At 41.4% G+C, this 26489-nt stretch overlaps 1 protein-coding gene across 2 annotated transcripts; it reads left to right on the top strand.

The window, feature by feature from the left end:
- Positions 1-15076: 15076 nt before the first annotated feature.
- LOC310990055 (uncharacterized protein) lies at positions 15077-21198 on the top strand. 2 transcript variants are annotated; one of them, XM_083977281.1, is made up of 5 exons: positions 15077-15188; positions 15984-16024; positions 17310-17882; positions 17964-18086; positions 19428-21198. In XM_083977281.1, the coding sequence occupies exons 2-5, from the start codon at positions 15987-15989 to the stop codon at positions 20371-20373; spliced, it is 1680 nt and encodes a 559-aa protein (XP_083833407.1). In that variant the 5' UTR covers positions 15077-15188; positions 15984-15986; the 3' UTR covers positions 20374-21198. The 2 variants fall into 2 exon arrangements, with proteins under 2 accessions (XP_083833407.1, XP_083833406.1); XM_083977280.1 differs by lacking the exon at positions 15984-16024 and having other exon boundaries at positions 15115-15188.
- Positions 21199-26489: the final 5291 nt, after the last annotated feature.

Below are 26489 nucleotides of genomic sequence, written 5' to 3'. Positions count from 1 at the left end.
CTTACCCCTGAGTTGAGCTCTTGAGTCCTGGCACCATAGCTGTCAGATCCTTTTTATATGAACCAGTGCTAGTGCGTTGGTCTGATATTAAGCCAACTTAAAGCAGAAGTAAGCGATCCGGTGGTTTTGGCTAACTTCCTGTCAGCTGATGGAGTTAGCAGTCCCCGCCCTCGTCCCTACGTCACCACATTCACGCGCATCCCTTGGCTGCACACACAGAGAGGACCACCCCTTTATGCCATTCTCTCTCCTCATTGGTTAAAGGTTGTAGGATACAAGGAAAGTTTTCTCCTCGGCTTACAGCAGAGCAGAGTGACTGACAGACCCGTGTTTCAGACCAAACACTCTATATAAGTGATTGCTGTTGGAAGATATAACTATTTAAGACTTATATTAACACAAATATTCCGCTTACTTCTGCTTTAATGAATACACTTAAATAATATGTTTTTTATTATCATTTTGTCATGTTTCAAATCACAGTTCACATGATAATAAATAAGTGTAAAATGTAAGTAGTGGAAATGTAAGTGGAAAATCTAAATCAAAGCCCACTGTCTGTTTATAATCTTTTTAGACTACAATCTGTATCAATCATATCTATAATTCAATTTACATTTTTTTCTTGCACACTTGAATAAAAAAGTAAAATGCAACGGAATCACTTCTGTTGAGTTGTGAGTTTTGTAGAATGTGTTGTCAATCTGATGAATTTGTAGCTAGCACATTTGTGTCTTTACGTGTCTTTTCTCAAGTTGCAGTGTTTTGAGCTCTCAGCGCCACCGTACATCATAGACTTCACACCTGATTCTGTTTCCCTGAATCTTTGTCACTTCTTGTAAACCCACAGGAAGCAATGTTTGTATTGTAGATATAATCTGATATGACCTCACAGTTTGCACCTCAAGGACAGCAGCAAACAGTTTCAAACCTCATTAAAGTTACTCAGTCCAACTACAGCTAAAACAGCAACCATAAACTCAACACTTTCCCAAAATCAATGAAAACCATTGTTTTACTGTTTCATCAATAAATACATACTTTTCTCCTCCTGCTGTCTGCAGAAATTACAACTTTTTCCTTTTTTCAGTTTTACTCTGAAATTGTGTCAAATTTGTGCATTTTTTGGGTGAAATCTGAGCTGGGTGAAGCCCCCACCAACATGTCTGAAGCCCTGATCTATACAGAGGTTTTAGTGCCTAACATTCTGGGACAAGCATAAATCTTACAACTGCGTAAATAAATAAAACACTGAACAACCATAAGAGCATCTTGCAGCGATCACATCATTCAGATCAAAACTGCGCAGAGTTGATGGGATGAGATTTTCTATCTTGATTCTCCTGTGTTCTCCCACATCACATCGAAAACATTATTGTGACAACCTTGGCGCACTGTTAAAAAGTCTGTGACTTGAATCTTAAACCATCAGAGTTTGTTCATTTGTTAATTTCTCTTCTGCTGACTGAATTAAATGCTGGAAACCAGTTTTTGCCTCCTTCTACTGTATATACCTGCTACAAAGACAGTATCACATGCTGATCATAAAATGGTGAATAATTACTGAAGTCAGAGCCTGGAACGTGTAAGGTGCAGGAACTCAGTGTTATAAAAGTAAACACCTGATAAGTGATTTTTTTCAGCCTCTTTAGTCCACATCAAGTTCAGCACAGTACACAGGTGTTTTCTGAGCTTGTTTGGATTTTATTTCTTCATTGTCCTCAGTAACAAAAAGAAGACTTCACACCGAGAGGAGAAAATGTCTGGAAGGTAAAGTTTGACTGTTGTTTTTAAACAAAGTGAGCGCTTGTACTTGCACACATACTTGGGCCCGTGGTCACCTAGGATTTGTAGCTTAACTGTGCTACATTTTTGCCTAAATTAAACATAGGGATAGTGTTATAAACGGCTTAACTTGTTACGAGGGAGAGTGGAGGCTCTCTGCCTTCCATGTGTGTGTCACTTACCGCGTCTCTTGGCTGAAAAACAACTTTGCAAGATCGGGGCCGCCGCCCCAGTGTCCCAGCTCCTGTCTCTGTAGCACTGTGACACAAACGCCCCCGTAACCCATAATATCTTGTTTTTGACAGATTAAACTACACAAATATACACGTCGTAACATCATATATGATATATAATGTTATCTACCAGACTGATTTCTCGCCGGCTTCGTTGTAATCAAATGCACATGGCGAGGAGGAGGGTTAGCAAAACAGAGGAAAAGCAACTGGACTTACTTCCCCTTTAAAGCTAAAATAAATGAAGTATTCCTGAATGTTTTGACACAGATGAAACTGCAACTTGTGAATTCAAGTGAGTTTGTTTTCACTAGTAACCGAAAAAGCCTTAACAATACAAGGTTTCTGTTGTACTTTTTCTCTGGTGACTACTATATTTTGTTCCGGTTACTTTATAATTGACTCATGCTTTACTACCCTGTATGTCCTTGACTTTACAGAGCTGCTCAGTCACACATGAAACAATATAATTTATATTATTATAGTGTGGTGACCTTGAGGACTAAAATACTTTAAAACACAAATAAATCAAACACATAAATGTGTAGCAATTTCAGAAAACAACAAATTCAATTTGAACACATGCACAGCAAAAACTCGCAACACAACACAAGTGGTTTTGTGGACACAAGAAAGTGACAAATTGGCATTGTAAGAAAAACATACAGTGGGTATGGAAAGTATTCAGACCCCTTTAAAGGTTTCACTCTTTATTTCATTGCAGCCATTTGCTAAAATCAAAAAAGTTAATTTTATTTCTCATTAATGTACACTCAGCACCCCATCTTGACAGAAAAAAACAGAAATGTAGAAATTTTTGCAAATTTATTAAAAAAGAAAAACTGAAATATCACATGGTCATAAGTAACCCTTTGCTGTGACACTCATATTTAACTCGCATGCTGTCCATTTCTTCTGATCCTCCTTGAGATGGTTCTACTCCTTCATTGGAGGTTACAAAAGAATCTCCCATCTCCCCACTGCATCTCTGGAGCTCAGCCACAGTGATCTTTGGGTTCTTCTTTACCTCTCTCACCAAGGCTCTTCTCCCATGATTGCTCAGTTTGGCTGGACGGCCAGGTCTAGGAAGAGTTCTGGTCGTCCCAAACTTCTTCCATTTAAGGATTATGGAGGCCACTGTGCTCTTAGGAACCTTGAGTGCTGCAGAAATTCTTTTGTAACCTCCAATGAAGGAGTAGAACCATCTCAAGGAGGATCAGAAGAAATGGACAGCATGCGAGTTAAATATGAGTGTCACAGCAAAGGGTTACTTATGACCATGTGATATTTCAGTTTTTCTTTTTTAATAAATTTGCAAAAATTTCTACATTTCTGTTTTTTTTCTGTCAAGATGGGGTGCTGAGTGTACATTAATGAGAAATAAAATTAACTTTTTTTGATTTTAGCAAATGGCTGCAATGAAATAAAGAGTGGAACCTTTAAAGGGGTCTGAATACTTTCCGTACCCACTGTACAGCACGGCACTGTTATAATATTTAACCTAGAAATATGCAACACTGTTTGTTGTTGATTGTTTTACCTCCCTGCACTCTGATGTATTCTGTAAACAAAGCCAACAAACAGAGAAATAAGCACTGTTTGAAATATATATTGTCACAATGCATATAATCTTTGGCAAAGAATCCTTTGTAGAATATCACACAAAGATAGCAAAATTTAACTTACTAAACACTTGAACTTTCCGCTTCTTGATGTAAAACCATGTTTGCTCTGGCGACATCTGCTGGTCAAACTATGTAGATACAAAGAAAAACAAAAAGTTATATCAGAAACCTGTCAATGCTTTGTCTTACAGAAAGGAGCTACAGGAGGCTTTGTGCCGCTACATCACTGAAACCCTCAGCGACATCGACTCAGTGAGAAGTTTCTGTGAGAAGATCTCTGAATGGGTGGGCATGAGGGAGAAAGAAAGGAAAATGATGATGTACATTAAAAACCAGGCTGACAAGGTCAAACAGTCGCAGGATGAAGTTCAGGCCTTTAAAGAATATATGAAGAGCAGGGTGACCCAGATGAATTCAAACAGCAAGTGTGCAGACCCGGCAGAGCAGCTTGCTGTCGTGTTGAAGGACACTCTGAGAGGCCTGGAGGAGCTCCACTGCTTCCTGGATGCAGTGGAGAAGCTGGCGGTCACCTCACTTAATGTGTTCATGGAGAACCACGTGCTATACCTGACTGATGGCATTAGCTTACAACATGCTCAGATCGTTATAAGTGTTGCACGAATGATCTGCCCTGTCCTCCTCAAGTTTAAAAGAGATGCACAAGTCTTCTTCCTTCCCAAACCACAGAATGTGGAGGTGCTGTCGTATCAGTTGGACATATACATAGAGACCACCCAGGCAATCTGCCAGGAGTTAGGAAAAAGGTAAACAGACATTTTATGAACAAAATAAAAGACAGTCAGTGATGTAAGTGAGTAGACACTGAATCTAAATCTCTTTTACAGCTTTGGTGACTTTTGCCCGAAGATGAATCTGGAAACTCAGGTTGACCTCGATGACGTGTCTGAAGACGACATACAGAGTATGTTTTGCCACATCAACCAGCTGGATGAAATCAGGTAATGTTGCCTCATGTGTTTTTTTCATTATTATGATTGACATATACTTATATTCAATCTCAAATTAATTAAACGTAGACTGGGTACACTCACTTGATTTTGCTTCAAAATGAATATACTATAACACACTTGGACAAACTATGTGCTTTATTGCAAAACAAAGTAGGGCTCCTGTTACCTAGCAACCATGACAATGTGTCGTGACACTCTGGTCAATGCAATGAATCTTGGGATATGTTGGGTCACAAACGATCCAAGGAAATGAAGGCCAAGTTTGAAGGAGCATCTGAAACAGGACATTCAGTCTAGGGTGACTTTTGACACTCTGAGTGTCAAAAACCCACAAATGAGCTGCAAGAACCATAGATATAGAAACGTTTCTATATCTATGGCAAGAACAATATCTGAGTCTGATACGAATGAGAGGAAGTGTAATTTGATTTGAGGATTAGGGTATTTAGGCCTATTGAGACAAAAACATAAAAATACATCAGTCATACAGTAGAAAGACTGTAGATCCCCTTCTAAATGTAGCTGTCATCTACTCTGCTGCACATAATGTCACTGCACTACACTAACTAATTAACATCAAATATAGAATGTAGTAGCTACATTTAAACAACCCTACATATATTTAACTTACTTATCATTCTTGAATAATGGCTCCTACAGCGCTCATATAGAGCAGCCTCCGAAGGCCCTGAACTCAAGCTAAAGAGTCATAGAAAAAGATTCACAAGTGCATGGAGACTGAGGAGAAAAACAGTTTTTCTTAATCCATCATAATTGTACAGATCCGGAGAGCAGTTTAATCAGTTTAATCCGGAATAATTAAAATCTTTCTTTGAAAAAATCATACAATAATTTCTTTTAACAATGTGTTGTGTAGCCTATAAATATTGAGAAATTAAAGTAAAATTCAGAAACCCAGCTTAGTTTCCTCTTTATCTCTTCATCAGGATGAACCAACCCTTCCGGACAGTTTTCCTGTTTCAGGAGGAATCATGTTCTTCCTTCATCAGTGAGTTTAAGGAGCGACAGCCCCGGATGCTTCAGTGTCTGAAGGAGCTGGAGGAGTGTGCTGTTCAGCTCGATAGGATGAATAAAGGATCAAAGATCTCCAGTGTGACAGGAAGCTCAGTGGGGGCAGTTGGAGGTGTGCTGTCCATCGTTGGTTTGGCGTTGATTCCTGTAACAGCAGGAGTGTCTCTGGGTCTGACCATCGCAGGAGCAAGCCTGGGGGTCACCAGTGGAGTCAACAGCGCTGTCACCACAGCCACAGAGGTCGTGGTAAATGTCACACAACAAAAGAAAGCCAGTGAAGTCTTTAAGGTCTTCATGGAGGATGTGCAGGTTCTTCAAGATCGTCTGGAGGAAGTGATCAATAAAGCCAAAATAGACCTAAACAAGAGCAATATGATGATGGATGTGGCCAAGATTCTTGGGAAAGCTGGTGGTAATGGGAAAGGCATTCATTCACTTGTTCTTGGAGCCTCTAATGTTAAGTTTGTGGGTGTGGCAGCTGAAGAGATCCCAGATATCGGCCAGGCAGCAGCCAAAGGGTCTCTCGCTCTCTCAAAGGCGGCCAGGGCAGGTTTCATTGCACTCAACGCTCTTTTCCTGGGCATGGATATCTTCTTCATCTGTAAAGACAGCATCAGTCTGGCCAAAGGCAGCGAAACCAAAAACTCACAATTCATCAGAGCCAGATCTGCTCTGTGGAGCTCAGAGATGGATTCATGGCAGAAGATCCACGACTCTCTGTGTAAAGATCTGCAGATGTCAGAGAGACAGAAAGCTCTAGAGATGCAATTTTATCCAGAGAAAAGGAGAAAATTATCTATCCATGAGCCGCCATTTTTTTGAGTGTCAAGCCTCATCATTGATAGAGGTAATGTTTTCTCGCTTCTTGTATTCTTTCTTCCTGTTTTATTTTGTTGTGCTCACCTTCTCCTATCGTTTCACATGTCTTAACTTCCTGCCCTCATGTTCTCCCATGTGCTGATTGCAGCAGCCCAGCCCTGAATGTTGCCACCTGTGTCTTTGTCTCTTCTTCCCTTGTGTATTTAGGTGTATAAGCGTCCCAGTCGTCAGGTCTTGTGTTCGAAGTCTTGCTTAAAGGGATAGTTCACCCTAGAATGATATTTCGCTCATTATCTACTCACCCTCATGTTGACTAAGGGCTGGAAGAAGTTTCGGAGCCCACCGTCCCTTCTCTGAGTTACAGGGGGTCTTAGCGTAGCAGTGCATTTCAATGCCATGGTAGCAAAGGGACACCAGAGCTCTTCGTAAAAAAAACACACACAAAAAAACATCCAAATACCTCCATGATGCTCGTATGTAATGTCCGTCTTGTGCTGAAGCCCCAAATTGCGGAATTGTCCCGAAAAAAATTAAATAAGTCCACATTCCAAGCATGTTTGTAGCATTAGCTCCTAGTGTCTGTTGTCCGGTCTTCCGCTGCCAGCGCGCATGCGCAATGTTCGCACTGAGACTCGAGTCGGTCTCAGTGCTCTCATGTGCTCTTGCGCATGCGCGCTGGCAGCGGAAGACCGGACACTGTGAGCTAATGCTACAAACATGCTTGGAATGTGGACTTATTTAATTTTTTTCGGGACAATTCCGCAATTTGGGGCTTCAGCACAAGACGGACATTACATACGAGCATCATGGAGGTATTTGGATGTTTTTTTGTGTGTGTTTTTTTTACGAAGAGCTCTGGTGTCCCTTTGCTACCATGGCATTGAAATGCACTGCTACGCTAAGACCCCCTGTAACTCAGAGAAGGGACGGTGGGCTCCGAAACTTCTTCCAGCCCTTAAGCCTGCCACACACATAAAGATTTTATAAATCTCAACCGATTTATTATCTGTGAGAGACCCCACACATGAAGATAAAAAATCTGTGATTGAACAGTTTTGATCGTATTGTGTGTGGTGTGCTGCGATATTCCAAACACAGCACACCACACACATTAAGATTTTTCAGAATCTTGACCCTCTGGTCAGAAAACAATCCGGCATCAGCAGCGATACCAGGGGTGTCGTTGTAGCTACTCTTTCGGGTCTATTTCCGGAATGGACTATGAGAGCGACGTAATTTTTTTTTTAATGAAAGCGGGACACTTCAGTCTTTACAACGATCCCATCTGTGTGTGTCTGTGGCTCCGGACGCCGAGCAGTCAAGCGGCTGTCCAATAGGGACCCGTGCTGTCACATGACGGGCTGTGAGCGGCGGTCACATGATCGTTTAAACATGGCTGCTGTATTGCCGGCTGTTGCCGGCTACGAGCGCTACTGTCTTTGCTATCGGCTATCAGGAAACCTCCCGTGTGCGTGAATGTCTGTGTGAACCTCATGTAATGCCAGGGCTGCACCGTGGCTCTCTGTGGGGTTGCCGGTGCTGTGCGGAGAAGTGGCTTGTTGCCGCGAGCAGCATGCAGAGCTCGGCGAGCAGCATGCAGAGCTCGTCAAGCAGGCACTTCTCCGCACAACACCGGCTCTCCACACACAAGATGACTTTTGATTGAAACGGCCACCGAAGTCGGCCCCGATAATCGTAAATATTGAACATGTTTAATACTTACGATTATCGGCGCCGAACGTTTTCCGAGCCGATTGTCGGGGGAATTTTGACTCTTAACACACCACACACTACAAGAGAATCTTATAAGATAATCTTAAGACCTTAAGATAATCGGGCGGTGTCTGTCCGTGGTCGGAAGGGGGAAAATCGGGGCAAAATCAGCCCGATTATCTTTATGTGTGTGGCAGGCTTTAGTCAACATGAGGGTGAGTAGATAATGAGCGAAATATCATTCTAGGGTGAACTATCCCTTTAACTTTCTGCCTGCTCAATACCAATAAACCTGGTTCTGTTGCTTACTCCTGAGTCGAGCTCTTGAGTCCTGGCACCATAGCTGTCAGATCCTTTTTATATATGAACCAGTGCTAGTGCTTTGGTCTGATATTAAGCCAACTTAATGAATACATTTAAATGATATGTTTTTTATTATCAAATCACAGTTCACTTGATAATAAATGTAAGTAGAAAATCAAAATAGGCCTACTGTCTGTTAAAAATCTATTTCGACTACTATCTGATCTGTATCAATCATATGTATAATTCAATTTACATTTTTTTCTTGCACACCTGAATAAAAAAGTAAAATGCAACGCTTTTTCGTGTCCCTGGAAGCACTTCTGTTGAGTTGTGAGTTTTGTAGTGAATGTGTTGTCAAACTGATGAATTTGTAGCACATTTGCGTCTTTGCATGTCTTTTCCTAAGATGCACTGTTTTGAGCTCTCAGGGCCACCGTACATCATAGACTTCACACCTGATTCTGTTTCCCCTGAATCTTTGTCACTTCTTGTAAACCCACAGGAAGCAATGTTTGTATTGTAGATATAATCTGATATGACCTCACAGTTTCTCCTCAAGGACGACAACAGCAAACAGTTTCAAACATCATGGTTACTCAGTCCAACTGCAGCTAAAACAGCAATCACTGATAAACTCAACACTTTCCCAAAATCAATGAAAACCATTGTTTTACTGTTTCATCAATAAATACATACTTTTCTCCTCCTGCTGTCTGCAGAAATTACAACTTTTTCCTTTTTTCAGTTTTACTAGGAAATTGGGTCAAATTTGTGCATTTAATGGGTGAAATCTGAGCTGGGTGAAGCCCCCACCAACATGTCTGAAGCCCTGATCTATACAGAGGTTTTAGTGCCTAAAAGTCATGGACGAGCATAAATCTTACAACTGGGTAAATAAATAAAACACTGAACAACCATAAGAGCATCTTGCAGCGATCACATCATTCAGATCAAAACTGCGCAGAGTTGATGGGATGAGATTTTCTATCTTGATTCTCCTGTGTTCAATTTCTCCCACATCACATCGAAAACATTATTGTGACAACCTTGGCGCACTGTTAAAAAGTCTGTGACTTGAATCTTAAACCATCAGAGTTTGTTCATTTGTTAATTTCTCTTCTGCTGACTGAATTAAATGCTGGAAACCAGTTTTTGCCTCCTTCTACTGTATGCCTCTGCCTTATCTATACCTGCTACAAAGACAGTATCACATGCTGATCATAAAATGGTGAATAATTACTGAAGTCAGAACCTCCAACGTGCAAGGTGCAGGAACTCAGTGTTATAAAAGTAAACACCTGATAAGTGATTTTTTTCAGCCTCTTTAGTCCACATCAAGTTCAGCACAGTACACAGGTGTTTTCTGAGCTTGTTTGGATTTTATTTCTTCATTGTCCTCAGTAACAAACGGAAGACTTCACGTCGAGAGGAGAAAATGTCTGGAAGGTAAAGTTTGACTGTTGTTTTTAAACAGTGAGCGCTTGTACTTGCATACATACTTGGGCCTGTGGTCACCTAACTATGCAGGATTTGTAGCTTAACTGTGCTACATTTTTGCCTAAATTAAACATATATAGTTTAATAAACGGCTTAACTTGTTACGAGGGAGAGTGGAGGCTCTCTGCCTTCTGTGTGTGTCACTTACCGCGTCTCCTCTTGGCTGAAAAACAACTTTGCAAGATCGGGGCCGCCGCCCCAGTGTCCCAGCTCCTGTCTCTGTAGCACTGTGACACAAACGCCCCCGTAACCCATAATATCTTGTTTTTGACAGATTAAACTACACAAATATACACGTCGTAACATCATATATGATATATAATGTTATCTAGACTACCACTCTATAAGACTGATTTCTCGCCGGCTTCGTTGTAATCAAATGCACATGGCGAGGAGGAGGGTTAGCAAAACAGAGGAAAAGCAACTGGACTTACATAGTTCCTCTTTAAAGCTAAAATAAATGAAGTATTCCTGAATGTTTTGACACAGATGAAACTGCAACTTGTGAATTCAAGTGAGTTTGTTTTCACTAGTAACCGAAAAAGCCTTAACAATACAAGGTTTCTGTTGTACTTTTTCTCTGGTGACTATATTTTGTTCCGGTTACTTTATAATTGACTCATGCTTTACTACTTGGTATGTCCTTTACTTTACAGAGCTGCTCAGTCACACATGAAACAATATCATTTATATTATTATAGTGTGGTGACCTTGAGGACTAAAATACTTTAAAACACAAATAAATAAAACACATAAATGTGTAGCAATTTCAGAAAACAACAAATTCAATTTGAACACATGCACAGCAAAAACTCGCAACACAAGTGGTTTTGTGGACACAAGAAAGTGACAAATTGGCATTGTAAGACAAACATACAGCACGGCCATTGTTATAATATTTAACCTAGAAAAATACAACACTGTTTGTTGTTGATTGTTTTACCTCCCTGCACTCTGATGTATTTTGTAAACAAAGCCAACAAACAGAGAAATAAGCACTGTTTGAAATATATATTGTCACAATGTATAATCTTTGGCAAAAAATCGATTGTAGAATATCACACAAAGATAGCAAAATTTAACTTACTAAACACTTGAACTTTCCGCTTCTTGATGTAAAACCATGTTTGCTCTGGCGACATCTGCTGATCAAACTATGTAGATACAAAGAAAAACAAAAAGTTATATCAGAAACCTGTCAATGCTTTGTCTTACAGAAAGGAGCTACAGGAGGCTTTGTGCCGCTACATCACTGAAACCCTCAGCGACATCGACTCAGTGAGAAGTTTCTGTGAGAAGATCTCTGAATGGGTGAGCATGAGGGAGAAAGAAAGGAAAATGATGATGTACATTAAAAACCAGGCTGACAAGGTCAAACAGTCGCAGGATGAAGTTCAGGCCTTTCAAGAATATATGAAGAGCAGGGTGACCCCGATGAATTCAAACAGCAAGTGTGCAGACCCGGCGGAGCAGCTTGCTGTCGTGTTGGAGGACACTCTGAGAGGCCTGGAGGAGCTCCACTACTTCCTGGATGCAGTGGAGAAGCTGGCGGTCACCTCACTTAATGTGTTCATGGAGAACCAGGTGCAATACCTGACTGATGGCATCAGCTTACAACACGCTCAGATCGTTATAAGTGTTGCACGAATGATCTGCCCTCTCCTCCTCAAGTTTAAAAGAGATGCACAGGTCTTCTTCCTTCCCAAACTACAGAATGTGGAGGTGCTGTCGTATCAGTTGGACATATACATAGAGACCACCCAGGCAATCTGCCAGGAGTTAGCAAAGAGGTAAACAGACATTTTATGAACAAAATAAAAGACAGTCAGTGATGTAAGTGAGTAGACACTGAATCTAAATCTCTTTTACAGCTTTGGTGACTTTTGCCCGAAGATGAATCTGGAAACTCAGGTTGACCTCGATGGCGTGTCTGAAGACGACATACAGATGATGTTTTGCCACATCAACCAGCTGGATAAAATCAGGTAATGTTGCCTCGTGTTTTTTTCATTATTATGATTGACATATACTTATATTCAATCTCAAATTAATTAAACGTGGACTGGGTACACTCACTTGATTTTGCTTCAAAATGAATATACTATAACACACTTGGACAAACTATGTGCTTCTAGTTTATTGCAAAACAAAGTAGGGCTCCTGTTACCTAGCAACCATGACAATGTGTCGTGACACTCTGGTCAATGCAATGAATCTTGGGATATGTTGGGTCACAAACGATCCAAGGAAATGAAGGCCAAGTTTGAAGGAGCATCTGAAACAGGACAGTCGATCTAGGGTGACTTTTGACACTCTGAGTGTCAAAAACCCACAAACAACCGTTTCTATATCTATGGCAAGAACAATATCTGAGTCTGAGAGGAAGTGTAATTTGATTTGAGGATTAGGGTATTTAGGCCTATTGAGACAAAAACATAAAAATACATCAGTCATACAGTAGAAAGACTGTAGATCCCCTTCTAAATGTAGCTGTCATCTACTCTGCTGCACATAAACTGCACTACACTAACTAATTAACATCAAATAGAATGTAGTACATTTAAACAACCCAATAATGGCTCCTACAGCGCTCGTATAGAGCAGCCTCCAAAGGCCCTGAACTCAAGCTAAAGAGTCATAGAAAAAGATTCACAAGTGCATGGAGACTGAGGAGAAAAACAGTTTTTGTTAATCCAGCATAATTAAAATCTTTCTTTGAAAAAATCATACAATAATTTATTTTAACAATGTGTTGTGTAGCCTATAAATATTGAGAAATTAAAGTAAATTTCAGAAACCCAGCTTAGTTTCCTCTTTATCTCTTCATCAGGATGAACCAACACTTCCGGACAGTTTTCCTGTTTCAGGAAGAATCATGTTCTACCTTCATCAATGAGTTCAAGAAGCGACAGCCCCGGATGCTTCAGTGTCTGAAGGAGCTGGAGGAGTGTGCTGTTCAACTTGACAGGATGAATAAAGGATCAAAGATCTCCAGTGTGACAGGAAGCTCAGTGGGGGCAATTGGAGGTGTGCTGTCCATCATTGGTTTGGCGTTGATTCCTGTAACAGCAGGAGCGTCTCTGGGTCTGACCATCGCAGGAGCAAGCCTGGGGGTCACCAGTGGAGTCAACAGCGCTGTCACCACAGCCACAGAGGTCGGGGTAAATGTCACACAACAAAAGAAAGCCAGTGAAGTCTTTAAGGTCTTCATGGAGGATGTGCAGGTTCTTCAAGATTGTCTGGAGGAAGTGATCAATGAAGCTGTCTCCAAAATAGACCTAGACAAGAGCAATATGATGATGGATGGGGCCAAGATTCTTGGGAAAGCTGGTGGTATTGGGAAAGGCATTCATTCACTTGTTCTTGAAGCCTCTGATGTTAAGTTTGTGGGTGTGGCAGCTGAAGACATCCCAGATATCGGCCAGGCAGCAGCCAAAGGGTCTCTCGGTCTCTCAAAGTCGGCCAGGGCAGGTTTCATTGCACTCAACGCTCTTTTCCTGGGCATGGATATCTTCTTCATCTGTAAAGACAGCATCAGTCTGGCCAAAGGCAGCGAAACCAAAATCTCACAGTTCATCAGAGCCAGATCTGCTCTGTGGAAGTCAGAGATAGATTCATGGCAGAAGATGCATGACTCGCTGTGTGAAGGCCTGCAGACGTCAGAGGAAAATGAAGATCTCCTGGAGGCGCCATTTTATTCAGAGCTGGATCTGAAGAAAGAAGAAGACGCAGAAGAGGAAACTGCAGCTGGTGAGGTGGATGAGAAAGTGCCAGAAAGCAACAGTTGTGTTGTACTGTAGTGTTTTAGCAGGTTCTGGGACTAGAGTTCTGGGTCAGAGAAAAATGTAGCTCTCCTGGAGTAGCGTTTTATCCAAAACTGGATATGAAGAAACTAAAATACAGAAGAGAAAACTGCAGTCAGTGAGGTGGATGAAGAAAAAGGTTGTTGTTGTGTTGTACAGTAGTGCTTTGACAGGTTCTGGGTCTCTGACCTGGTGTTGGATTCATTATGTGAATGAAGCATATTCATCTCTGTGTACAACTTACTGCATCAAACATCATCAACATGAAGTAGATCTATGGACAAAAAGAAACAGATGACAATGCGTATGATTAGGTAGTTGGAAAATTAAAAAAAAACAAGTTTTTAGTAGTCCTCAGTAAACAGTGTCAGCTCTCGTAAGGTGCCTTTTCATACACTTCAATAAACACAGTGAATCACAAATTAAAGTTCAGTCAAGAGCTTAATCAGCAATCATTATCAGGTATTATTCAAATCTTAATGAGTTTAAGTTTTATTTCTCCTAATAAACTGATTTAGTAACTCAGGTAAAAATTAAAAGTTTAGTTAGCTTTTTCCTTCCTTCTGATTTCTACCATTAAGTCTCAGTTTAATGTTAGATTTTACTGTGTAACAATAATACATAATTTCTCAAATGTTCAAATGAGGAAGAGATCCCTTTTTTCAAGTTATGGTGTCCATGGAAGCACCCATTTTTGTTCTGGGTAGAAGTTGGACATTTGTTTGAAACCTTTCTGGTGTAGGAGCTTAAACGTAGAAGGAAAAGATATAGGTTAATTCTCCATTATGATGAGAAAACCCTTAAGGGCTGGGAAAACGTTTTTGTTGAATCTTTTAATTTATATAATATAATACTACATTCACAAATCTAAATGGTCCTCTAAAAACTAAGGATTCAAGAATTTAAAATAGAAATCCTCCACTACAACCTCTGTATGATTATTTGAAATGATAACCACTATTTTCAAATTCTTGAAAATAAGACAATATTTGATTTCAGGTAGGCTATTTGAATAACTGTACACTGAAAGAAACAAAACAAAAAATTGTGGAAATAAACTATTCAGCCTATACAGAAATTTTGGTCTGTTTATTTATTTGAGAAAACAATGTATTTTTTAAGGGAAATGTCAAAGAAATTCACACAGAAAAAGGAAAAACGGAGGAAAAGAATAAAGGATCTAGTTCAGGACAAGTTCTAGTTACGGTAGGAGAAAATACAGGGCTGACTACTACCGGAAGTATTTAAATCCAGCAGGTGGCGGTAGTGCACCACTCTGGATGCAGGCCGACTTTAAAAGATGAGGAGGAGGGGGCGAAAGAAGAAGACACGCCAGAAAGGTCTGCTGTGCTGTGATAAAATGTCGAATTTAACCAAACAACAGCTCCAGGACAAGACAACAAGGTAACTTTTATTTCTTTATTCGTGTCGCATTCCCCACAGGGCGTCGAGGGCTGTTGGTGGTTGAATATTGTCCACTTATTGCGCGATGGCACGTGGACAAAAACATTCAACCACAAACGCAAAAAAAAAAAAAAAATGTTTTGGTTTCGGTTTAATCATTTTTTAACGTTTGTTATGTGATTTTTGTTGTCAGTTTTTGTGTTTCTATTCTTTCTCTTCGTGGAGAGTTTGTAGCTTTCATTTGTTTTTATTATCTGTAGAGTCTTGTGGAGTTGTAGCAGCCTACCTCTTCTCGATTGTGTTGTTATTGTGTAAAACACGTGAAAAGTGGGGAAAATAAATGTGTGCACATACATACACAGTTCAGTGGTGTGAGTGATTTAAAGTCTGACTTGTCAACATAACGTTATCTCGTCGTTGTGTAATGTTTTTGTTAAGCTGCTGAGGTGCAAAACAAACCAGAAGTCACTCACTCTGTCTCCTGCAGAGCGAGCTAAATGCTGGAAACCAGTCCATGTGTTGACAACTTGGCATACTATCCCTTTATTTCCCGTCCACACCCGTTTAACAGAGGCGATAAAGGTGATAAAATGATAAATAGCAAATAGTCTACCAACGTCAGAGCCTGTAGAGACAAGGTGTAGGAATAGGTGTGGCTCAAGTCGCTGTTTTTAAGGAGAAATGAAAGTAAGAAACATCTGATAAGTTTAGCTGTGTATTTGCCAGTTCAGCACGACACTCCGTTGTTCTCTGACCTTGTTCCGTTTTTATCTATTCATTTTTGGCCTCGAACAGAAAATGAAGAGTTTACACCAAGAGGAGAACATGTCTGAAAGGTAAAGTCTGACTTTAAGCTGCTTTTTCTAACATGTTACTGTTGTAGTACAGTTTGTGTCTGATTAAGTTTGATTCCACAGTGTTAAAGTGGTTGACTGATGTGATATGTTTTGATAGTTTCACTTCTTTTTGCACATGTGATTTGTTTTTGTTTGAATAAATCAGACATTTTAGTTACACATACCTAAGCCAGTGGTCACCAAACTATAAAATGATCAAGTATTCCTCAATGTTTTGACTATGGGTAATTCACAAAGCCATATATTAAATTAGTTTATTTGTATGTGAAACTGAACAAGCCGTAACAACACTAGGTTTCTGCTGCACTTTTGCGGTCTCATCAGTTTCATACTTTTGTTACTTCCTCAGTGACTCACACTTTTTTGTTTTTCCTGTCCTAACACGTCCTTTCCTTAACGCCGCTGCTCAATCACACAACCAACAAGATAATTTATGTAATTATAGTACGGACAGAAAACTCAGAAAACACATGCAAACACACACAACTGCCTTGTTGATTTTATTTTGTCATTCTCATTATTGTGTTGTTCATCCCCGTAAAACTATTTCACTGTTTGAAATAAATACTGTCACAAAGCATATAATCTTGACCAGCGTATCTATAGAATATTACACAAAGATAGTAAAATTAAAATGACTCAACACTCAAATTATCTCAAAGGAATTTTAAATAGAAAGCAACTGGACTTGGTTATTTGTCTAGGAAGACGTTTCACCTCTCATCCAAGAGGCTTCATCAGTTCATGCTCGCATCTGACCAGCCCGTTCACAAGTGGCATGTGACTCCAACGACTGTCGTTATAACACAACAGGGCACTAACGAAGTCGAAACCAACTTCCCACCGAAGACAGTCACTCAAACGATTGTCGTTGGCACTTGGAGCACAAAAGGGAACCAGTGATATCATCAGCCTTGTGAAAGCCCCTCCCAGAGGTTAAATACCTGGGTCTCCACACCCGATAGTTGGACCAGTCCCAGCCTGGTCAGATGCGAGCATGAACTGATGAAGCCTCTTGGATGAGAGGTGAAACGTCTTCCTAGACATATAACCAAGTCCAGTTGCTTTCGATTTAAAATTCCTTTGAGATACTATGACTTGGACAAATGAGAATATGCACAGGCTTATAACACTCAAATTAGCTGCTTCTAGCTGTGAAGCTATGCTTGCTCTGGCGGCATCTGCTGGTCAGACTGTGTAAATGCAAAGAAAAACAAAAAGTTATTTTGAAATTTCACAAACCGGTTGATGTCTTGTCTTACAGAAAGCAGCTACAAGAGGCTTTGTGCTGCTACATCTCTGATACCCTCAGCTACATCGACTCAGTGAGAGGTTTCTGTGAGAAGATCTCTGAATGGGTGAACATGAGGAAGACAGAAGGGAAAATGATGACGTACATTAAAAACAAGGCTGCCAGTGTTGACCAGCCAGAAGATGAAGTTCAGGCCTTTGAGAAATATATGACAAGTAAAGAGACTGAGTTGGATGCAGACAGCAGTCCTACAGACCTGGCGAAGCAGCTTGCTGTCATATTGAAGGACACTCTGAGAGGCCTGGAGGAGCTCCACTGCTTCCTGGATGCAGTGGAAAAGCTGGCGGTCACCTCACTTAATGTGTTCATGGAGAACCACGTGCTATACCTGACTGATGGCACCAGCTTACAACACGCTCAGATCGTTATAAGTGTTGCACGAATGATCTGCCCTCTCCTCCTCAAGTTTAAAAGAGATGCACAAGTCTTCTTCCTTCCAAAACTTCAGAATGTGGAGGTGCTGTCGAATCAGTTGGACATATACATAGAAACCACCCAGACAATCTGCCAGGAGCTAGCAAAAAGGTGAACAGACATTTTTCAAACAAAATAAAGGACCTTCAGTGATATAGGTGTGTAGAAACTAAATTTAAATCTCTTTTGCAGCTTCTTTGGTGACTTTAGCCTGAAGATGCCTATTGAAACACAGGTTGACCTCGATGTGGACGACGTGTCTGAGGACGATATACAGAGGATGCTTAACCACATCAATCAGTTGGATAAAATCAGGCAAGTGTTTTCTCACATTTCTATTTTATTTCATTTTATTGTCGCTATTATATTATACTTTGACCTGGTCTTGTATATAAAAAGTAGGCTGAAAGTATAATCCTTTGATTTGAGTTCAAAATTAGGATACTAGTGACACACTTAGACAAACTTACCTATGCTACTGCAACTGCATCATGAACAAAGTGTGTTTGTCACTTAGCCATGACAAAATGTAGTTTTTTTTTTCCTCACAAAACACAAAACTTGAGATTTGACAGTTGGATCCTTAGTTTCCAAGGAAATGAAGGCCGTGTTTGAAGGGGCCTCCGAAATGGGTCAGTCTCGTTGCACTGGTGTGATGCAATCGGTCTTCAAATACAACCTCAAAAAGCTCTGGCCCCTGAATTGCTAATGGGTCATGGGAAAAGATCCACAGCTCTTTGTGTTAAAGCCCCAGTATGTAACTTATTTGGCTTATTATTAGCAAAAATCAAATATTGCTTTCATAAATACGTATTTCACTGAAGTCGAATCACACCCGCATACAAATGAAAGCTTTCTCTTACCTTAGAATGAGTTGTTACAAGTCGTTACAAATACACAAGGGGGGGGGCACCGAACCGAGGCGGCCATGTTGCATCGCCATTTTTTACGTTCAGTGGCAGCGTGACCGTAGGTAACCACGGAAACTCACCGGAGCTGTCGGCTCGGGGAGAAAGATATCCAGGTAGCGCCGGTTAAAACTGTCACCACTGTGTAGTGTGAGGAAGGACGGAGGCACTGGTGTTGCATTCAGGTGCAGTCAGACACCTGAATGACGCCGTCGGCAAACCAACCGGATGTCATTTTACTCGAGGAGAGAAAGACGGTAAAACATGGGTCAGGTAAACAATACGACATCACCATGACAACATGTTGTCAGGCCTGTATTGTTTTGCCTCGTGCTGGCGGACCATTTGTTTACATAGACGCTTGTTTATCCTGTTACATGCAGCGTCTGTTGTCTGTCTGACGTCTGCCCGATTTCACACGAATGCAACATCAAGAATACGTTCTCCAATATGCAACCGCATCGCTAGATGGAGGTAATTCCTACATACCGGGGCTTTAAAAAGTATTGATATCAGAGGAAAAATGTAGGCTAAGTATTATGGACAGGAGGTATCGATTTATCCAGACCTACATCTACAGACAAAAAGAATTGGGTGTTGTTAAATAGGGTGCATCATCAGTGATGTATCCTTGGGTCATTGGGTGTTTCGGGGCTTTTCAAACATCAGTTGTACTCCCTTAGGAAACCCAGCCGGTGATCGGTCAATTAAGAAAATATGCTTACTTTCCTCTGTTTTTCCCTATCAGGATGAACCAACACTTCCGGACAGTTTTCATGTTTCAGGAAGAGGCCTGTTCTCCCTTCATCAGCGAGTTTGAGGAGCGACATCCCCGAATGGTTGAGTTTCTGAAGGAGCTGGAGGAGTGTGCTGTTCAGCTCGACAGGATGAATCTGGGGTCAAAGATCTCCAGTGTGGCAGGAAGCTCAGTGGGGGCAGTTGGGAGTGTGCTTTCCATTATTGGTCTGGCGTTAATTCCTTTTACAGCAGGAGTGTCTCTGGGTCTGACTATAACAGGGGCAGGAATGGGAATCGCCAGTGGAGTCAACAGTGTTGTCACCACAGCCACAGAGCTCGGGGTGAACGCTACACAACAAAATAAAGCCAATGAAGTCTTGAAAGTCTTCATGGAGGATGTGCAGGCTCTCCAAAATCAATTGGATGAAGCGATCAGTCAATCGGTCTCCAAAATGGAATCCGAAAGTATTGAGGTGTTGATAGGGGTGGGGAAGGTTATTGGTAAAGCTGGTGTTATTGGAAAAGGCATTGATTCAATAGTTGATGCTGCCTCTGCTGCAAAGTCATTGGGAAATGTTGGTAACGTGGCTGCAGACATCCCAGATATCGGTCAGGCTGCAGCCAAAGGGTCTCTCGCTCTCTCCAAGTCGGCCAGGGCAGGTTTCATTGCTGTCAACGCTCTTTTCCTGGGCGTGGATATCTACTTCATCTGTAAAGACAGTATCGGATTGGCCCAAGGCAGCGAGACTGAAGTCTCACAGTTCATCAGAGCCAGATCTTCTCTCTGGAGCTCAGAGATGGACTCATGGCAGAAGATCCACGACTCTCTGTGTGAAGGTCTGCAGACGTCAAAGAGAAAAGAAGCTCTCTTGGAGGCGCATTTTTATCCAGAAGAAGATGACACTGACGATGAAACTGCAGCTGATGATGAAACACAGGCTTGTGTTATACAGTAGTGCTTTAGCAGGTTCTGGGACTATGATCGGGTGTCAGATCAACTATGTGAATTAGCCATATTAATTTCTGCGATTGATCTCTTAACTGTTTGCTAATTAGACACATTTATTCAGATTTTAAAACATTTGGACTGTATGTTTTTCTCATCTTGTCCCTCCTACAAATGTTTAAAATCACACTTCATCTGATCCTCAATGTATGTAAAAAAAAAAAATAATATGTCAACTTTAGTGACTTAAGTCCAGTTGCCTTCAACTTCAGCACTTACTGACTACCGACGTCATAGATGCTGATGGTCCAGTGCCATATCAACAATATTTACAGAACCTTAAACTATGAAGCTTATGATACTTTTTTATTTTTTACAGCTGGTACTTTATCTACATGTACCTGATACTTGTGTACTTTTACTGAAGCAGTGGTTTGAACACATGGCTTTTTCCTGTATTGAATTAACTCCCAAACATGGTCAGCAGGTGGAGCTATAAAACAACATTTCACCCACAAACCTGACCTGACATCTGTTGACTGTGATGTTTGAATGTTGCTGTTACTTTATATTGTATATACTTACAACTATAAATCATATTATAAAGTAAAAAAATTTACCAAGGGAAATTTTACCTGGTATTTTCTACAGTATTTGTGGATATCATATATTTGCATTAAATGCAGTTTTATTTCCTAATCACTATAAGAGATGATCTACTTTCTGAATCACTATTTATAGTAAAGCTATACATTTAATAAATGCAATCCTTTATGACACTCACTGTGTAGAATATTTGATATTTGTCAACAATGATCAGTTCTCCAAAGACACATGTTATAATGCAGCTGTTTTACATTGTTGTTCATTTGCTGTTACATCAGACTGATGAGTGTCCACAGGAGTTTGAGTTGTTAATAAAGACATTAATTCACACTTCAGTGTTGTTATAGTGTTACTAAGACTATAAATGATAGTTAGAGACATAAAGTTAGATTTTACTAACTAACTAAAGGTACTTCAATAAATACAAAAGTGGAAGTATTTGGCTGCTTTGTATAAGAGTATTTGTGTAGGGGTGAAACGTCTTCAAACAAGAAAAGAAGTCCAGTTGCTTTTTACTACAACTCCACAAGAAGTATTTGTGTACAACCACCATCATGAGCATCTCACCTGATTGTCTGAGGTGAGCTGGACTATAATGTAAAAGTTCACATTACCAGGAAGTGCTGCACCAAACTCCATCTCTACTAACACCCCCCCTCCCTGCTCCAGTCAGAGTAGCAGCCCCCTCCCCATTCCTGAAAGTCAACAATAAACCACGTTTCCAGTAAGCCAGATACCTCCCCAAGTCCTGCTCATCCCCATGGAGACCACTACGAGAGTCTGCAGGCCTGTGTCCTCGGGCCAAACCAGGCCACCCATGAGGAGAGAGAGAGACAGTCTATATTTTATTTTACCCAAAATGGATCAAAATGTGGATCTCCATTGAGACGCAGTGTAAATGCTCCTCTCTGTGCCTCCAAAGAAAAGACTTGGCAGCTGCTCAGCTGCATATTTGGTTGGAGAACCAGCCTCAAACAGAGAAAAAAAACTCACTTTGTGATCATGGTGTACTATATTTTACAGCCTCAGCGTCCCCTCTTTTGTGAGCCGTGACGTCAGCATTCCCCTCAGCGCTACGAGAGTGACACAGTAGCTTTGTCTTGGAGTCGCCACATCTCATTCACGGCCGCTTAACTCCTGAGTCCGAGTTTGCGTTGTGGCCTTTCAGGAGCCCCGATTCCTTAATCCTCTGGTTTTTAAGGCACTGAATAACTCGGCCATTTGTATGCTCAGTCCCAGGGTGGTGGGGTGCTTCTGCTTTTATGTGAATTGTTGACTTGCAAAACACGCCAAGTGACTGATCCACTGAGGGGGGCGACTGCCAGCAAGGTCACGGCGAAAGGTCAGTCGCACCGCTCAACATACATGTGGACAGTGCAAAGGAACAAGATCTGCACCCGAGACGGCAACGAGTTAAAGGGTTTGGACTGAAGATTATTGATCAATAAGAGCTGCACCAGTAACACCTTTCAACAGCAGCTCATCATACAGAGTGATGTGCAATATTATAACACCTTCGTCCTGATCTTTACTTGGTGTAATAATCCTTTTTCATCAGTAGTTTCTATATTATTTTCTCTTATTGAACTTCATGTGTTTTTGTAGTTTTATCTTTTTATGTTATCATACTCTCATTTCTTTCCCTTTCATTTGCCTTTTACTTGTAAATTTCCCAACTGAGGGATAAATTAAGTCTCATCTTATCTCATCGCATCTCATATTATCTCATCATCTCCATTCAGCTTATATCATCTCACCCTCATTCTAATTATTTCATCTCATCGTATCAGCATAGAGGCAAATATATGTTTTAAACAACTGGGAAACTGTATGTGCACGTGTTGTAAAGAGCATTTGAGCGGTCGGTACAGAGGAAAAGTCCATGTACTTTAACCACCCCAAAGTCCAGAGTGGAGTGTTTTATTGGTGATTTTCTGTGTCCTCACGTCCATGTGTAAACTACTAGGACACACAGAGAGAGTAGGTGGGTGTAGAGGAGGGGAGGTGGGGTGGGGTTGGGGGTGGAGGGGTGGGATGGTGTTTCTGTGACTGAGGACAAATGACAACAGATTTAACAGATTAGTGCCGGTGAAGCTGCAGCGAGCGGAGCAGTGAATGATGTGGAGGATGTCAGGTGCTGGTGGCTTTGTTTGCTAATGGTTTGGCTTCTTCCAGCAGCTCTTCAGATCTGTTTGCAAACGATCGAGACCCCTCAGAGGTCAGAGGAGATACCAGGGTGTCACTGTGAGGGTGAACATGAGCAGCAACTTTTTCCCCCAGTGACACTGATTGATTTTTACTTCAGTTTTCCTCCTTTCTTTCTGTTTAAATAAGAATTCTTATATCTATTTCATCTATTTTGCATCTACTCTTTTATTATACAAACATCATTACATTACATTACATTACATTACATTACATTACCTTTATTTAGCTAATTTCAATATATATATATATATTTACTGTTTAAAAAGTTAAACTACATGTAAAAGTGTGATAACAAGATGAAATTCACAATAAAATGTTTTCAAGGTGTGGTGTGAAGCTGAAATCCAACAATCAGTCTTAAACTGTGGCAAATAATCAGACCACAACTTCTTGTGTTGCACTGAGCCTTCACTAGAGGGCAGGTAAGGTAAGGTACAATAGGGCAAGGTAAAGTTAAAGTGCAATAAGGTAAGGTAAGGTACAATAAGGTAAGGTAAGATATATTATGGCACAGTACAGTACGGTACAATAAGGTACTGTTAACATTAATAGTAAAAGAAAGTAGTTAATGAAGTCAGATTTAAATGCACAACAGTCAAAACACTGATGAGTCGTAGCCTTGTCTTTAAGTCCAAATCCATCTGTGGTCCATAAGATGTCAGGTCTGTGGTCCATAAGGTCTCAGGTCTGTGGTCCATAAGGTCTCAGGTCTGTGGCCCATAAGGTCTCAGGTCTGTGGCCCATAAGGTCTCAGGTCTGTGGCCCATAAGGTCTCAGGTCTGTGGCCCATAAGGTCTCAGGTCTGTGGCACCATAAGGTCTCAGGTCTGTGGTCCATAAGATCTCAGGTCTGTGGCCCATAAGGTTCCTCAGGGTTCATGTACCGACTGAGCACTGGGTGTTGCACCAAAGACACATTGTAATGTTGGATTTATGTTGTGAATAGAGTTAGGAGGTAGTTTGTGTTTTTCTTTAAATGTGAGAGTAACATTTATGCTTTCTGTAAATGTTATGCATTTGGTATTTTGTCATTATTTGTGTGAAACTTTGGATGTCATGGGGACTCAAGACAAATTTCAGAGTGATATGACAATAAAGTGTAATCTTATCTTATCATATCTTATCTTATCTTATCTTATCTTACAGTTCTGTGGTCCATAAGGTCTCAGGTCAGTTGTCCATACGTTTTCAGGTCTGTGGCCCATAAGGTCTCTGTCACTGGAGCTGCTTTGTTCTAGAAAACTCTGGATCAGTCCCCTGGGTGGGGAGTTTACGAGAAGTGGTGGTGGTGGGGGGGTCGTCGTCTTGTCTTCTTGTCTTCTTCTCTTTCTCCTTTCCCTTTCTTCACCCCCTCCCTCCCCGTTACCTCCCACCCTGACCCCTCACCCTCCTCCACCCTGCACCGCTGCTCCGCGTCTTAGCAGCTCCGGCCTGTTTGCATTCCTCTCAGTTAATAAGTGTTTGTCTGATCCCCGGCGGGGGGTGTAAAGATCACCTCACACAAACACAGCAGCGACTCGGCCCACCCCACCCCGCCCCGACTCACCCAGCTGTAAAGACGACAGGAGCGATGCTGCTGCTGTGAGAGGAGGAGGAGGTAGGAGGGGGAGACGAGGCGGTCGTAAATTTCATAGACATGCTGCTCAGCCATTAACTTTTAGGCCGCAACACACTTGTCACACATGCACAATAACAAACACAACACACATGCACACACATCAACACAACTGGACACTGCTTCCTTGTGTGGATGATGATGAACATGTTGGCAGCTGAAAACCTTTCAAACTGGCCACAGCTTCACTTCCCTCCTGTGAAGTCAATCATTCCTACGCTGCAGAGGTTATTAGATCACATATTAAACCCAAACCTGGAGCTGCTTAAGCCTCATTTTAAGAAGATCAGTCTCCAGCTGTGGCCACTGGCTCAGGTTATGGGACCAGTTTCCACCTGTGGACGGACTGGGAATTGGAAAATGAGAATTATGAAACCTCCTCCTCCTTATTCAGATGTGAAAAACTGTGGTAAAACTAAAGTAGAACAATTTATAATGGGGAAATGAACAAACAAGAGTTTCCTGATTCTGTCGTTCTGATTTCTATTCCACAGAAAATTTGCTTCTCTTTTTATTGATAACGATTGATAAAATATTGTGGGGGTTGGGGGTCATTCCTGAAGGGCGGCGTGGTGAACATGTTTGAGAACCACTCGTGGATAATTAGATTTATACTACAGCAAAAAAAAAGACTGAATGCTCCAATGTCCAGTGTCGTCTCCTCTGTCTGTCATTGGTCAGTTACAGTGATTGGCTCTGCCCACAATGCTGAGGTTTAAAGTTCAACAAATTTGAGCAAATCTGATTGTTCCTGAAAATCAGAGACTAGCAGACGTACCAGAACGGTGGTTAGCATAGGCCTAGTTAGCATCTCTTTGTTTCTTTATGTTTTGGGGTTTTTTTTATAGCTTCTAATGCTGGGTTTGATTCCCATCCTGTCTGACCATAGGCTATGCTGCCTGTCAATTTTCCTCTCTCTTTCCAAATTTCCTGTCTCTCTCAACTGTGAATGCATGACCAAAAATAATAAAAAAAATTTCCCCCCATTGCAAGTTGCAAGTTTATAGGTCAGGTATGAACTTGTAACTGTCTGTCACTGCAGTTCAGGATGGAAACCCTCAGTCATGTTGTTGACTGATTACTTCACTCATCATGTGTCTTGTGCTATATTAAAAACATCATATGGACGTTAAAAAAGATCTTGTATCTTGATTTTTCACTTTCACTTTTTGGTTCACTTGAGGGAACGGCCTCACTGACCGACTCTACACCCAGAGAGAGACACTGAAGTCTCAATGTGGCATCGCTGGACGTCTGCTGCTGTGTTGGTGGCGGTGAAACGTGTGAAATCGTAAATCCATCCAGCTGCCGTTAACGGGCCGAGCTGCAGCCGAGTGATAGCGGAGGGAAAGAGAGCGGGCTGCAGACAGAGCTCTGCCAGAAACATCCCGACTGTGAGCTGTTTGGGAAAACGCCCTGGAGACTCGCTCTGCCGCTCTGTCCCACGTCCACTCTCATCAAGTCATTTTGTGGATGCACCCGATGCAGAAACAACAGAGGAACTCTCTCTCTCTCTCTCTCTTTGCTGGGGGTGCGAGGCTGCACCAGTGAATGGAGCGGCTTCAGACTGCTGGGAGAAATCCCTGGCTGTGCCGAGCAGCGAGGGGGTCCGGGTCTTGGACCGGGCCTGACCGGGTGTGTGCAGAGGAGGCTTTTGTCACTGTTGTCACCACGGCAGCTCACCTATTGAGGGTAGAG

This window comes from Trachurus trachurus (genome assembly GCF_905171665.1).
Source record: "Trachurus trachurus genome assembly, chromosome: 8".
Taxonomy (NCBI): Eukaryota; Metazoa; Chordata; class Actinopteri; order Carangiformes; family Carangidae; genus Trachurus; species Trachurus trachurus.
This window is presented reverse-complemented; position numbering and strand designations above follow the sequence as displayed.

What these genes read in the sequence shown, in the direction of transcription:
- LOC310990055 (XM_083977280.1), top strand. Translation starts at nt 15,145, where the DNA reads ATGTCGAATTTAACCAAACAACAGCTCCAGGACAAGACAACAAG. An exon ending in CTCCAGGACAAGACAACAAG is followed by an intron (nt 15,189 to 17,309) that starts GTAACTTTTATT and finishes CTTGTCTTACAG; the next exon opens with AAAGCAGCTACAAGAGGCTT. An exon ending in AATCAGTTGGATAAAATCAG is followed by an intron (nt 18,087 to 19,427) that starts GCAAGTGTTTTC and finishes TTTCCCTATCAG; the next exon opens with GATGAACCAACACTTCCGGA.